We start from the raw sequence: 15,170 nt of genomic DNA on the forward strand, positions 1-15,170 counted from the left end.
AATTTTTATTTATCTTCATTTTATTTGAAAGGTGGAGAGAGACAAAGAGAGAAGACAAGAGACACAGAGAGATCTTCTACCCACTAGATTACTTCCAAATGTCCACAATAGTTGGGGCTGGGCCAGGCCAAAGCCAAAAGCCAGGAACTCCACCCGGGTCTCCCACATGGGTGGAGGGACCCAAAGACTCGAGCCATCACTGCTGCCTGATGACAGTGACCTGCAGCTGGGCCGGGAAACTAGTGTTTAGGATGGGGTGCAGCCTCACCTCAACCTCCCGTGCTCCTCTCGGCATGAAGCCTGGTTTTCTTAGGGGTGCTGGGGCCACACAAAAAGACATGCACTCCTTCCTCTCCAACAAACCTCTGTTTCCCACATCGGGAGAGTGGTGGTGGTGGTGGGAATCCCAGATGATCTGGAACAAGGCCAGAGTCTTAGACCCTGCTGGTGTGATGTGTGAGGGCCACCAGGAATGGGCGGAGGGGTCAACTTGTGTCTTCCTTCACCACAAAGACTACGAGGTCTGTAGTTCCCAGTCACCCTCGGGCTGTCATCATCCTTCCTTGCCCGGGGTCGGATCATGTTCATCAGTAACCCATGTTCCCTATTCTGCCAATACCATGGAAATCTCTGGGGGTGGGAGTGGGGCTCAGATGGATCCTTTGCCAGCGAAGAAGCACGGTGCACCTAGGTGGACCTAGGTGGGGTCCTGGAGGCTTGCGGACGCACACTGTGGCGGCTGGTCCGGATGGTAGAGGGTGTGGTGAAGCAGGGCACGGGCCGCAGGAAGGTCGTTGGGATCTGAGGGCCAAAAAGGGGCTGGTAAGAGGTTCCAGGGTCTGCTGGGCGCCTGGGCCACCGACTCCCTGGGGACTCACCGGTGCCCAGCTCCTGCAGCAGGCTGCGGAACTCTGGCTCCGCCTCCAGCAGCTTCAGCAGGTTGGTGGACTCCATCCGCTCCAGCTGCACCTCCCAGTACACGTAGATCTTCTGGTTGAAGGTGACGTACACCAGGCAGGGGCTGTTGCGGCCCTCTTTGCAGGCATAGAGGCCTGGGAAGGGTGGGCAGCGAGACAGAGGGCCACAGGTTTCAGCCACAGTGATGGGCGGCAGAGAGCACAACCTAGCTCCAGGTCCGGAGTTTGGCTTTTCAGAGCAGCCAAGAAAAACCAGAAGAACGCTCTTTCTGGTGCTTCTGTCGGGAACCCAGCAACCAAAACCAGGCAGAACTGCCTCCAAAAAGGTGCTGTTAGTTCATTTTCCCATCTCAGTGACATTGCTAGAGGCAGAAGGACACAGCCCGACTAGTCCAAGGGTAGATTAGCAAAACAGGACCAGAAAGGAAAGCTTCCCTAAGCTGCCTGTCCCCTCTTCCCAGGCATATAAATGATCGCTTCAGGTCACTGGAGTATGTCATCATTGTAACGACCGAACATACTCGCAGTCACCTGGAGCACGAGTGCGGCTCTCCTAGGTCCCTAGTGGGGACTCTTCTTCACCGAGGTCTGGGAGGCTCACATGGAGAACGTTCTGATGTTTGTGTCTTCACACATCCCAGAGGGATGGCAAGAAATCATCCCATTCTTCAAAACACTCAGAGCTGGAGATCTCACTGATGCCCCCCCTTTTAAAAAAAAACTTATTTTGCATTCCAATATTTTATTTTTAAATATTCATGTTCATGTACTTAAAAGGCAGAGCAACACACACACACACACACAGAGTTTCTATTTGCTGGTTTACACCATAAATGCCCACAATAGCCAGGAGCCTGGAACTGCATCTGGGCCTCCCATGTAGGTGGCAGGGACTGTTATCTGCTGCCTTCCCTGGAGTATTAGCAGGAAGCTGGATCAGAAGCAGAGGAGCTCGGACTCAAACCACTGGCATTCTGATATGGGATGCAGGCATCCCAAGCAGCAGCTTAAGTGGCTGTGCCACAACCCAACCTGACCTCTTTGTCTTCTATCTCTCCTTTTTAAAACTGTCAAGATGGGGCCAGCACCGTGGCACAGAGGATAAGCCACTGCCTATGATGCCAGCATCCCATATGGGTGCTGGTTCGAGTTCCGGGTGTTTTGCTTCTGATCCACCTCCCTGCTAATGCACCTGGGGAAGCAGTGGAAGACGGCTCAAGTATGTGGGCCTCTGCCATCCATGTGGGAGACCTGAATGGAGTTCCAGGCTCCTGGCTTCAGCCTGGTCCAGCCCTGGTCATTGCAGCCATTTGGGGAGTAAACTAATGGCTGGAAGATCTCTCTCCTGTCTCTCCTTCTCTCTGTGTAACTCTCTCAAGTAAATAAATAAATCTTTGAAAAAAAATAAACTGTCAAAATGGCAAAGTAGTAACCACCCACCACCCCTTAAGGAACTCATTCATCTGGGAAGACTTACAGTCAAGATGATGCTGAGAGCGGAAATGAGAGGCAAGAAATGACCTGGCATAAGCGTGCGTGGGATGGGGGGATGAGGGTGTGTGGCCGTGGGGCCAGGGGACCTACCTGCACAGAAAGCCCGGATGTTCTCATCCACCTGGAAGCGGACGACAGTGCGGTTGTGATCGATGATGTACGTCTGTCCGTCCCAGGCACACGCAACCACCTCCTCGTGGCCATTGCCCTGAAAGAGGCCAGAGCGCAGGGTGTGAGGGAGGCCGGGTGCCACGCGTGAAGCTCCACGGGAGCTGTGGACCGGATTCTGCGGGAAGACAGAGCTGGGGAAGCCCTCCTCCTGCAGGCCAGGCCAACCGGGCTGGCAAAGGAGCCCTTTTCCAAGCATGCGCCACAACCCCGTGAGACAGGCGACGTCATTCCCAACTTTATACTGAGGAAACTGCAGCCATCAGAAGTCAAGTCCCTCACCCAAGGTCACTCAGCTGAGACGTTAAAGAATCAGGACTCAAACCCAAGTCTTGTCTGCCTGGCTTCAAAGCCTCAGGCCTCCTCCTAAACCATCAAATATGCCCACTGGCAATGTCAAGTGTAGCCTCCATCTGCTATATCCGGGGCCGCAGTGCTAGCAAACGGAGACTCATAAAATGACAGGGGATGTGGCACGCAGTGGGTCAAGCTGCCACTTGCAATGCCCACTTCCCGTATTAGAGTGCCTGGGCTCAGGTCCTGGTTCTGCTTCCAATTCCAGCTTCCTGCCACCCACGTGGGAGACTCACATGGAGTTCTTGGCTCCTGGCTTCAACCTAGCCCAGCCCCAGCTGTTGTAGGCATTTACGGGAGTGAATAAGCAGATGGAAGACCTCCCTCCCTAACTCTCTACCTTTCAAATAAATCAATAAAAATTAAAAGAAAAAAAAGGATGAAACTGGGATACGGGGATGGCCTGATTTGACTCTCGTCTCTGTCTCTCCTGCGGTGAGGCACAGGTGCCGCGCCCCCCACCAGGGCGTCACTCACCGTGACATCTAGCTTCTCTAGGGCAAAAAGCTGGTGATCCACCTGCACCGACCATAGCAGCTTGTCCGCCTCCTCCATCAGCTTTAGCGTCCCTGCCGGGGAGAGGCAGGCAGAGGTGGGTGGGCCAGGCCACTGAGCAGACGCCTCAGGCAGGCAACCCCCTACCCCTTCCCAGCATTGCTCACCATCCAGGGTGCACAGGGCAAAGAGGCCAGAGCCACTGCTCTCTGGGTTGTGGCCTGTGGGTGGGGCAGACGGGCCAGGGGAAGAAAAAGTGAAAGGCAGGGCAAGACAGGCGCTCCCAGGGAGAGGCAGCCCCAGCAGGGAGGGAAGGACGACGGGACTGCAAATGGGGGCAAGACGCTGGCCCTCTCCTGGCTCCCAGCCCCCAAGAGCTCGGCTCCCTCCCTTGCCCCACCCCACCTTCACCTTGTTTGATGTTGCCAATTAAGTGAGTGGAGACGTTCTTGTTGTGAATTCGGCCAGACGTCTGGTGCAGTACCACATCCCGGGCAGCTGGGGTCTCCCTGGGCCAAGTGGGAGTGCAAGTGAGCCGAGTTCCCCAGGCCCCTTGGGACTGCTAATCTGGAATGAGCTTCCGGGATCTGAGTCAGCTTAGAAGCCTGTCTCTGACCCCGTCTGGCCCAGTAGCCAATAGTTACAGATTTGAAGCCTGGGACCTCTTTCAGAGCTACTGGTTGAAGTCCCAAAATAATTTTCCTTAATGAAGCAAAGGGGCTTGGGCTGGGACCCAGGTGAAGAAGTTCCACTCACTGCAGGCCCAACTCACTGCCATGTGCCACTGGGGAGCTGGTCCTGCTGCCATGCACCTCAGCGCCACCCATAGGCCTGTGCCCCTTTACCTGCTGCCCTCTGTGGCCCCCTCAGAGGTGGGAGGGGACCCAGCATCCTGGTTCCAGGTACACAGCAGGACTGCATAAGCACAGCCGGGCTGAGAAACCATCAGCTCAGGAACCCCCTGCGGCCCCAGAGTCACGGAGAGACTGTCCACCTGCACCAGGGATTTTACGGGGGATGGAGGGAGGGGGAGAGAGACAGAGAGAGAGAGAGAGAGAGAGAGAGAGAGAGAGAGAAGGAACTGGCACCCTGCAGAGAACAGGGTGAGGTGGGGCAGGGGTCCTGGCAATAGCCCTCCAGCTTCGAGGATGGCAGCAGGAGGGACTCGGGTCTGTGAGAACACAGCTGGCGGCCTTCTCTCCACAGAGACCACCTGCTTCCCGCCGTGCGAGCTGCCGCTGGGGCCACCTCCTGAGACAGTGCACACCACACCCACTGCCACGCTCCCAATGTTCAGCCCAGTCTTCGGCCCTCCTGCCGGTTACTAGCAATTTCCCCTTAGACCCTGATTGGCAAGGATCACCTCTGGACTTGTCTCAACAAAGGTGACTTTGCCTTCTCCCCACCCTGGTCCTGTCCCCTGGCCGTTCTCCCAGCACTCCTGGCCTCACTGGTCCCCAAGCTCAGCCGCTCACCTGACCCTCCAGCATCCATTTCTTGAGGGACACCAGCTGCCCCGTCAGGTGTTCGCCGCCTTCGCCCAGTTCCTCCCAGCGGAAGGCCCGCACCACACGGTCGGTGTAACCCACCACCAGCTCGTGGCACCCGTCTCCATCTGTGCGCACAGAAGACAGGGTGGGTTTGCAGCCAAATCTGTACTCATCAGCTTGACTGCTACTAGCAACTCGCCCCCCACACTGCTGCCACCATCACTGTCAGCACTTTGTTTTTTGTAATTTATGTGAGAGACAGAGAGAGGAAGAGATAGACAGATGGAGGGACAGGGTTCCCATTCACTGGCTTACTCTGCAGATGCCTGCCACAACCCACGCTGGGCTGAGACTGAAGCCAGGGATGCCACCCAGGTCTCCCACATGGATGGCAGGAAAGCAGTCACTTGAGTCACCAGCATGGCTGCCCAGGATCTGCATTAGCAGGAAGTGAGAGCCAGGAGCTGGAGCTGGGAGTGCCAATGTGGGGTGCAGGTGTCGCAACCACCAGGCTCACTGCCCTCTCCCCGCCACCGGCACTTTCTCTCCAGCAGAACTTCACGCCCAATCACCTTTCACTCTGTGGCTGCCACCGCCCCTGCCCTTCCACCTGACCCACAGATCTCAGACACAGCATTCAGGTGTCCCGATGGATCCTGTACACTAACTGCTGCCTTTGAGACAGCGGGTAAAGGAGCAGCCCCACATCTCTATGGTGCCCTCTCTTCACCCGCTGGGTTTTTTACCCAGTGTCACCTTCTCAGCAAGTTCATCTCTGACAATTCCAATTCCAATCGCTCTCTGCTTTGACAATCTCTACCCTTTTCCATGATTTGTTTTCTCCATTGTACTTACTTATTAACTTTTAATATCATATTTGATTTTCTTGCAAGATTTATGTTTCTCTTCTGTCTCTTTCTAACAAGGTCTAAGAAGGCAGCAGGTTGTTTTATTCTGGACTTAGAACGATGCCTAGCTGGTAATAGGAGCTCAGTAACTCTACATCAAACACATAAAACATGCAGAAACAAATATTGACTCTCTCCCTCACTCTCATGTCCTGGAATTCTCCCTGGTGCCCACTGACTCCCACTCCCCCAGGGTGCGGCGCAATGGCGGCCATGCCCACCGATGTCGCTGATCAGCATGACCTTGGTGTTGGCAGGGATGTGCTGCTTGAACACTGGACGCGGCTCCTCTCCCATGAGTGTCTCGTGGTGCCCAGAAGCATCCAGGGCCTTGGCAGGTGTCAGGTCAAACAGGTGAAACCAGCCTTCGGCGCTCACTGCCACCACAAGGTTCTGGGAGAGACGGGAGTGTGGGAGGGGCGCGCAGGTACCAGCTTGGGAATCATATCACAGGGGGCACAGCTGAAGCCTTTTTTTTTTTTTTTGACAGGCAGAGTGGACAGTGAGAGAGAGAGACAGAGAGAAAGGTCTTCCTTTGCCGTTTGTTCACCCTCCAATGGCTGCCGCCGCGGCCGGTGCACTGCGGCCAACGCACTGCGCTGATCCAAAGGCAAGAGCCAGGTGCTTCTCCTGGTCTCCCATGAGGTGCAGGGCCCAAGCACTTGGGCCATCCTCCACTGCACTCCCGGGCCATAGCAGAGAGCTGGCCTGGAAGAAGGGCAACCGGGACAGAATCCGGCAACCCGACTAGGACTAGAACTCGGTGTGCCAGCGCCGCTAGGCGGAGGATTAGCCTATTGAGCCACGGCGCCGGCCATGGCTGAAGCCTTTAACTCTCAACTGATTTCCACTAGGAGACAGGGCTCCTTGGCAGGCCTTCGTGTTCTACCGAGGCCTGAGATTAGGATTTCTAGAACTCTTACCTTTCCTTTGTTGCACACATCTCCAACGCCAACACATGTCAGCTGCAAGAAGAGAAAGGAGGGTCAGGGAGGCACTGAGGGAAGCCAGCACTCCCTCATCTCTGTGGAGCAAGGAGTGCCACGTGACCTACCCTAGTCATTTAGGAAAAAAGCATTTACTTGAAAGGCAGAGTGGCAGAGAGAAGGAGAGACAGGGAGAGACCTTTCATCTGCTGGCTTACTCCCCAAATGCCAGAGACAGCCAGGGCTGGGCCAGGTTGAAGCTAGAAGCCTGGAACTCCATCCAAGTCTCTGCGTGGGTGCCAGGGACCTCAGTACTTGGGTCATCACCTGCTGCCTTTCCAGCTGCTTTAGCACAAATGCTGGACCAGGAGTGCAGTAGCCAGAACTCTACAACCAGCATTCTGGTGTGGGCTACAGGTGTCCTAGGCTGTGGCTTAACCTACTGTGCCACAATGCTCGCCCCGTACACTGAGTCTTTATCAACCGAATTTTGTATGACAGGTTCAGTTTACCCGGATGGCAAGATGAAGACCTGATGTAGTTAGGGCAATTTGGGCTTAAAACAAAGAAAAATCCTTACATCTAATATAGCTAGACGAGCAGATTTCTGAATGTACTCAAATAACTGCCCCCATTTCTTGACTACACAAGATCAGAGCATCTTCCTCCATAAAGTATAAGGGGCACTCTACAACATAAAAAACATCCAGCCTCTTGGGGTGGGGGGCCAGGCACAGACAAGGGCACTGCCTATGGGCTACTGTCCTGAGTCACAGGAAGTGTGACCGCGTGGGTGGGCTGAGGAGCAGGACAGCCAGGACGCACCAGGGAGCTCCTGTGTGGGACCTGCCCTTATGGTCCCTGCGCACGAGAGGTTCCGCTGGCCCAAGATCCAGGGAGGGGAATACTAACCATCCCCTGGCAGGAACAGGTGACCCATGGCCGGCTGTCGTCCTTCTTATACACGGACAGTTTTCCGCTGGTGTCTCCCACTACCAGTTCATTCAACTTCAAGTGGAGAAAGAAGAGAGGGTTAGGACGGGATCATGCTCGAAAACAGAACGCTTTCTCTAGTTGGCCCAACCTGGGGGAACCCCAAGACTTTTAATTTGTTAACTTGAGAAAAATTCTTTGGTGGGGGAGGGGGCAGCATTTGGTGCAGAGGTTAAGTGGTTTGTGTCCCATACATCGAGTGCCTAAGGTTTAAGTCCTTGCTCTGCTCCTCATTCTGGCTTCCTGCTGATGTACACCCTGGGAGGCAGCAGATAGGGTTCAAATACTTGGGTGCCCACTATTTATTTGGGAGACCCAGATGGAGTTCTGGGCTGGCTTCGGACTGGTCCGGTCCTCACTGTGGCAGGCATTTGAGGAATGAACCAGCAGGTGGAAGATCTTTTTGTCTTTTTGTCTCTCTCTCTATTGAGTTGCTTTTCAAACAAAAATAAATTAAAACTTTACAAAAAAATCAGTAATTGAAAAAAAAAAAAACCTTTTGGGACCAACATAGTCATAGTTTTTCTTTGAGGTGTGTGTGTGCTGGAGGTAGGAGAGGTTAGAGGGATGGGGACTACACAGAACCTGTGACCCATCCCAGCAAACTCTGGTACCTGAAAACCTCTAAACCCTACAAAACTGACTGGCTCTTCTACTTTGTCCATTACAAATGGGACAGGTTTTGAAAACCATCTGAGACTCTAACCTCAGGCTCTGTATTTATTTCTTAAATTTTTTTTTAAAGATTTATTTTATTTATTTATTTGAAAGAGTTACAGAAAGAGGTAGAGAGAGAGGAAAAAAGAGAGAGGGGTCTTCTATCCACTGGTTCACTCCCAAAATGGCCGCAAGGACCGGAGCTGAGCTGATCTGAAGCCAGGAGCCAGGAGCTTCTTCCAGGTCTCCCACATGAATGCAGGGGTCTAGGACCTGAACCATTCTCTGCTGCTTTCCTAGGTGCATTAGCAGGGAGCTGGAGCAGAAATGGGGCAGCTGGGACTCGACTGGTGCCCATATGGGATGCTGGCGCTTCAGGCCAGGGCTTTAAACTGCTGCGCCACCATGCCAGCTCCTTATTTATTTATTTATTTATTTATTTTACAGGCAGAGTTAGACAATGAGAGAGAGAGAGACAGAGAGAAAGGTCTTCCTTCCGTTGGTTCACTCCCCAAATGGCCGCTAGGGCCGGCGCTGCGCCGATCTGAAGCCAGGAGCCAGGTGCTTCCTCATTGTCTCCCATGCGGGTGCAGGGCCCAAGCACTTGGGCCATCTTCCACTGCCTTCCCGAGCCACAGCAGAGGGTTGGAATGGAAGAGGAGCAACCGGGACAGAATCCGGCGCCCCAACCGGGACTAGAACCTGGGGTGCCAGCGCCGCAGGCGGAGGACTAGCCTAATGAACCGCGGCGCCGGCCCATATTTATTTATTTTCATGTTATCTGAAGGTAGAGAGATCTGTTGGTTCACTCCTCAGTTGTTCATAACACATCTGGGCCTCCCACATGGGTGGCAGGGGCCCCAGTACTTGGATCATCACTATCTGCTGCCTTAGCAGGAAGTTGAATCAGAAGTAGGGAGACGGCACACGAACCAGGCATTGAGATAGGGCATGTGGATGTCCCAAGCTGTGACTTAACCACTGTACCAAATGCCTACCATCAGACTAGCATTTGTTAATTTATTTTAAAATATTTATTTTATTTATTTATTTGAAAGGCGCAGAGTTACGGAGAGAGAAGGAAAGACAGAAAGAAATCTTCTATCCACTGGTTAACTCCCTAAATGGCTGCAACTGTGTGGGTTGGGCTGTGCTGAAGCCAGAAGCCAGGAACTCCATCCAGGTCTCCTATGTGGATGGCAGGGACCCAAGTACTTGGGTCATCTTCCTCTGCTTTCCCAGGTATGTTAGCAGAGAGCTGGCAAGGAAGTGGAGCAACCAGGACTAGAACCTGCAGTTATACGGGATGCCGGCATGGCAGGCAACGGCTTAATCCGCTAGGCCACAGCACTGGCCCCCAGACTAGTATTTACAATATGGGAGTGAAGCAGAAAGACAATGCTAGCTCTTGGGGCCCTCCCTCCCTGGCAAGGCCTTGAGATATGATGTGGCCCCAGAGGGCTGGTGTCAACATCTACCTGGGCCTGGGGCGCCCTCAGCAGCTGTGAGGAGGGGAGGCTCCTTGCACGAAGCCTCTTCTCCACCATCTGTGGCCCCTCCCCCAGACTAAAGATGACAACCAGGTGGCTTCAAACCCTATTTCTATAAACAGCCTCATGGTTTCCTGGTGGGAATACAGCCAACAACTTTTATTTGTCCCCCAAATAGAAGAAACTAATGCTAGGTTCTCAAAAGATTTAATTCTAAAGGCAACAAAGAGACAACACCTCAATGGTAAGAGAAAGTTAGAAAAAAAAAAAAGAAACAAGTTGGGATTTATTGATAATAATTCACTTTCCTTTAATTAAATAAAAAAAAAATTTTTTTTCATTTTATTTGAAAGGCAGGCAGAGATCTTCCATCTGCTGGTTCACTTTCCCAAATGCCTGTAACAGACAGGGCAGGACCAGGTCAAAGCTAGGAGCACAGTCTGGCTTCCCAGTTGGGTGGCAGAGAGCCAAGTACTGAGCCATCACTGCTGCTTTCCCAGGTACATCAGCAGGAAGCTGGATTGGAAGTGGAGCAACCAGGACTCAAACCAGGTGCTGGCATTGCAGGCAGTGGCTTTACCCCCTATGCCACAATGTTGGCCCCAGAAAAACCAATTTTTTAAATTCCACTTGCCCATGAACTTTTTGAGGTCCTCTCATAGATCCCACAGACTCCCTGCTGTGGTTGAACACAGAGAGACACAAGAATAAAATCCCCCAAGAGTGTCACATGTACAGGGAGCAAGCAGACGGGACTCAGCCGGGTGAAGAGGGAGGCACCGGCAGGAGTCCTGGGAGTGGACATTTGCAGGACAGCCATGTGCCCTCCAGCAGCCAGTCTGCTTCTCTGTGTTGGGTGGTCCCTCAGCGACACGAGAGAACCTTGGTGGAGGTACACTAAGGGTCAGAAATGCACCAGGAGAAAGGCGGTGAGGGCCTTCTATGATCTGCTTCAGTGCACAGTCATACAGCGTGCGTATTCTAACCCTGGCTTCTCCCTCTCCTTAGCAGGAAATAAGTCCCTGTCCAAAAAACAGGAGACTGAGGGTTTATTAGGCTGAAATCAGTCGTCCTCCTGCTCCCCAATGTTGCCCTTTCAGTTATCTTTGCCAATAACTGGCAAAGCTCTTCAAATTGCTTTGAAACACATGATCATATCGGCTTCTTCGTTGTTTGTTGTTTTTTTTTTTTTTTTTTTAAGAGTTATAGAGAGAAACAGACAGAGAGAGATCTTCCATCTACTGGGTTCACTCCCCAGATGGCTTCAACAACCAGTGCTCACTGGGCCACGATGAAACCAGGAGCCAAGAACATCATCCAGTTCTTCCATGTGAGTGGAAGTGGCCCAAACATTTGGGCCACCTTCTGCTGCTCTTCCCAGGCCATTAGCAGGAAGCTGGATCAGAAGTAGAGCAGCTGCAACAGGAACCGGAGCCCATGTGGGATGCTGGTGCAGCAGGTGGTGGCTTTATCTGCTACACCCCTACACCCCGACACTGGCCCCTCACATTAGCTTCTTACACCAATCCTTATGCATTAGAACAACTCAATAGTGCTCATTACATGCCTGCACTGTTCTAAGTGAATACAACAGTGGGAAAAAAAAAAACTTAAAAGTTAATATCCTCATGGAACAATAAAGCTTACAACTCAAATGAGAAAAAAAATAGTGGTATAATATACAGCGATCCCTCAGTATCTGTAGGCAACTGGTTCCGGGACTCCCTTAGACTCCTCAGATACAATTTCCTTACAGAAAATGGCACAGCATTTGCATAATAACCTGCGGCATTCTCCACTCTACCTCCGATCATCTCTGGATTACTTCTAATACCTCATACAGTGCATGTGCTATGTAAGCACAGCCACGAGCTACACAGGCCACGTGTGTGAGGTTGTACACCATACAGCCCAGGCGTGTGGTGGGCTGGACCGCCTAATCTCCGTGAGCACACCTCCTTCGCAGGAGGGCAAGATCAGCTCAAACCACGCTTCTCAGAACGCGACCCTGACACGAAGCGTCCCACAGTTTATTACTGCGTTGCATTGTTTGGGGGGTAGTGGCTGGAAAGAAAAGCCTAAACACACACACGCTCATTACAGAGCCGGTGTGCTTCTTCAGCTAATGTTCTCCATCCGTGGCTGGCCGGATACAGATGGCCGACTGCACGAAGCAGTTACCGAGCGCGAACTGCGCGACCAACGAACGGCTGGAAGAAAACCCGAGGCTCTGACAGGGAAGCGATCTGTCCGTGAGGTGAGGCTCGGCCTCAGACGCCCTGAGCCAATGGCCGCCAGCGTCCACCAGGCTCCTACTATGAACGAGTTCCAGAATCAGGAGGAGGGACCAACTATCTATCCCCTGAAAAACCACTCTTGGGGTACCAGGCCAGCTATCCCAGCGACGACGGCTGCCATCTAAGCTATCAATCAAAGCCCGCCGCCAGTCCCGCAGGCGGGCCCCTCTACGCATGCTCGCTGCTCCTGCGGCAGGCTCGGCGGCCCCCTCCCCGGGCCTCCGCCCGGCTCCGCCCCGCGCCTGCGCAGAGCCGGACTGCGAGTCCGGCTGTGCGCACGCACCTACCGTATCGTTATCGACGTCTCCCAGGCAGATTGCGTGGGGGAAGAGGCTCCCGCTGAAGTCCAGCGCCACGCGCTGCACGTAGCTAACCGACCTCATAGTACTTGCAAAGGCTGGGTGATCGGGAGCCCTGCTAACTTCTCCGAGCCCCTCCCGACGGGCGCTCGAGAGGAAGGCCACCTAAAGTGACGTCACCGCCTGCCCACCAATCCCTGCCTTCCTCATTGAACCTTAGGGAGGAGGCGGGTCTTCCGAGCCTGAAGGCGGGCGCCCCCCCCCACCATGTAAGATGTGATTGACAGGGCAATGAGCCATTCCTTTTCTCCAGAGGGCTGCAGAGCGTGGTTGGATTGATCCTAGCCCCTGTGTTTCCTTGGCAACAGGGCTTGACCTAATAACCTTGACCTCTTGGTTGCCTTGGTGTGAAAATTCGTGTACCTGAGAATCATATTAATAATCGTAATAACTGAGAGCTGTATGATTTCTAGGAGTGCATTTTTAAAGCTAGCTACCCATTAGTTGTGAAAATAATATAGTAAATTACAACTAACATTTTAATTAATGATGAAGTAGAAGAGACCAGGTGACTCCTGGGTGGTGAGGTATCGTTTTTTGTAAACCCTTTGTTTCAATGGTATATATTTACACGTGTGGACAGGCTTATCACATAAAAAAGTTTTCAGTTCACTCTATACTTCCTGCTCAGTAGTTCGAAAGCCACCTGTTGCAAGGCATATTTCACAGGTATTACTTAATGCAATTAGCACAGCCACCCCAGAGCTTGTATTCCACTTTGTAGAGGAAAAGAGGTTCAGCAAAATTAGGTAACATGGCAGAAAGTGGTGGTGGTGGGACTCAACCCAGGCTTGTTTTGTTTCCAAACCCCAGGGCCTTTTACTGCCGTAGTTTCTAGGACAGTCCCAGGCTGCTGGGATTCTGGATCTGCTCTGCCTGTGGGCCCCATCCCCCAGCACAAAGCTTCTCTGAGATTCTTCCTAGTTGAATGCAGTCCTGCCTTTCTTTGCAGTGCCTCATCAAGGAGGGCAATCAGAGTGGTAGTCATGAAATCCTAGAGGTGATCAATTCATTTGTAGATTTCGGTCTGTAAGACCCAGCTGATTTACACTTGGTCTTTCAGGACAGATGAGGACGTCTACTGGACCTGGAGATCTCGGACCACAGGCTGGTCCCACTTTATATGCTTGAGCCATAGTGGGAGGAGGCTGGAGGGCAGGGAGGGCCTCTTGGCTTGGAGGAGTGATAGGAGGATGGCAAATCTTGTTCTGGAGGTCCCAGCTGGATTAAGGTAACAGCAGGTCACAGCAATAAGTAGGAGGCAGTCTGGACAAATACTGGGGACCACAGATGCCCTCTGGCCAGTTCCTGGTACTGCAGAATGGATGGTCAGTGTAGGCATTTGGTGCAGCGCTTGATACCACTTGGGACACACCCACATCTCATATGCCTGGGTTGGGGTCCCAGCTCTGCTTCCAATTCCAGCCTCCTGTCGCTGTGGACCCTGGGAGGCAGTGGGTGATGACTCAGGTAGTTGGGTCCCTGCCACCCATATGGGAGACCCAGATGGAGTTCTGGGCTCCTGGCTTTAGCCTGGCCCTGCCCCAGCTGTTGTGGGAATTTGGGGAGCAAATCAGGAGATGGAAGATCTCTTTTGTTCTGTTTGTCTGCCTCTGTGCCTTTCAAACAAATAAAATGAATAAGTAAATAAAAATAAGTCTTTTATTAAAAAAGCACTCTCAGGTGTGCCTGTTGCTTGCAGCAGATTCTCATTGATGGAGGGGTTGCCTGTTTCCTCACCTTGTGCTCTAACACATCTCTGTTCTCTGTCCTAGTTAAAGCCCTGAGCTTCATATTTAATTTTAAGGGATAGGGGAACAAAAGCCAACTTTAAAATGTTTAACTTCAGATGTTATGTAAAGTTAAATAGTTTTATGTTTTGTTGTACCTTATTATATATTTTTTCTCTTTTTCCAGCTCCCTGAATAAGATTGTAAAATAAATATATGAATTAATAACTCAGGATGGGGATCCCCTTGCTTCTGCCCCAAGCGCCCTGGCCTGACTCAATTCTCTGAAGTCTTACCCTCACCCAACACTCCACAATGTGTTGGTTTTATCTTCCTCATTGTTTGGTTTCTTTCTGGATCATTCTGTACCAAGGAGTGACTGCGTTTATTGGTGGATTGTGTTTCCACAAAGGCATTTCATTATGATTGCAATTTGGATACCAGGCCTTTTGTCAAGAGAGCCAAATAAAGTTAGAAAGGGAGCAGAGAAAGGTCTCCAGGAACTAGGATATGAATCAAGTCTTTCCATACCTGTGCCTCTCCCCACCTTGCAACAATTACTGTAAGGACATTGAGCGCTGCATTCACAGTGAGTGGAATACAAGACTAGGCATTGCAGACCCATGTAGGCAGATCCCTGGCACCACAAGGAGCATCCCTTGCTCCTGGTCCCTTTTTAGTGAGGTAGCTGGTGGGTCTCCATTGGCACCATCTAGATCCCATCTTGTGTAAGCTCGGCACTCTTTCAGCATGGGTTGTGGCTTACTCCCTGGAACTATCTAACCAGGCTATCTTTCTAGCTGGGTGGCATAGAGACTGTTATGAGGGTAGCATAGTTGTTTTTTGTTGTTGTTTTGCTTCAGTAATATTTATTTGTTTAAAAGAGTTACAC

General features: G+C 52.1%; 1 protein-coding gene across 1 annotated transcript; it reads right to left on the minus strand.

Moving 5' to 3' along the window:
* Positions 1 to 19: 19 nt before the first annotated feature.
* On the minus strand, positions 20 to 12,658 carry ITFG2 (integrin alpha FG-GAP repeat containing 2). The gene is made up of 12 exons (XM_062194814.1): positions 12,477 to 12,658; positions 7,665 to 7,760; positions 6,750 to 6,791; positions 6,048 to 6,219; positions 4,904 to 5,043; positions 4,274 to 4,422; positions 3,840 to 3,937; positions 3,596 to 3,649; positions 3,411 to 3,502; positions 2,502 to 2,619; positions 879 to 1,052; positions 20 to 801 (listed from the first exon to the last, which is right to left on the minus strand). The coding sequence occupies exons 1-12, from the start codon at positions 12,570 to 12,572 to the stop codon at positions 698 to 700; spliced, it is 1,335 nt and encodes a 444-aa protein (XP_062050798.1). The 5' UTR covers positions 12,573 to 12,658; the 3' UTR covers positions 20 to 697.
* Positions 12,659 to 15,170: the final 2,512 nt, after the last annotated feature.

The sequence above is a fragment of the Lepus europaeus genome, chromosome 6, assembly GCF_033115175.1.
Source record: "Lepus europaeus isolate LE1 chromosome 6, mLepTim1.pri, whole genome shotgun sequence".
Taxonomy (NCBI): Eukaryota; Metazoa; Chordata; class Mammalia; order Lagomorpha; family Leporidae; genus Lepus; species Lepus europaeus.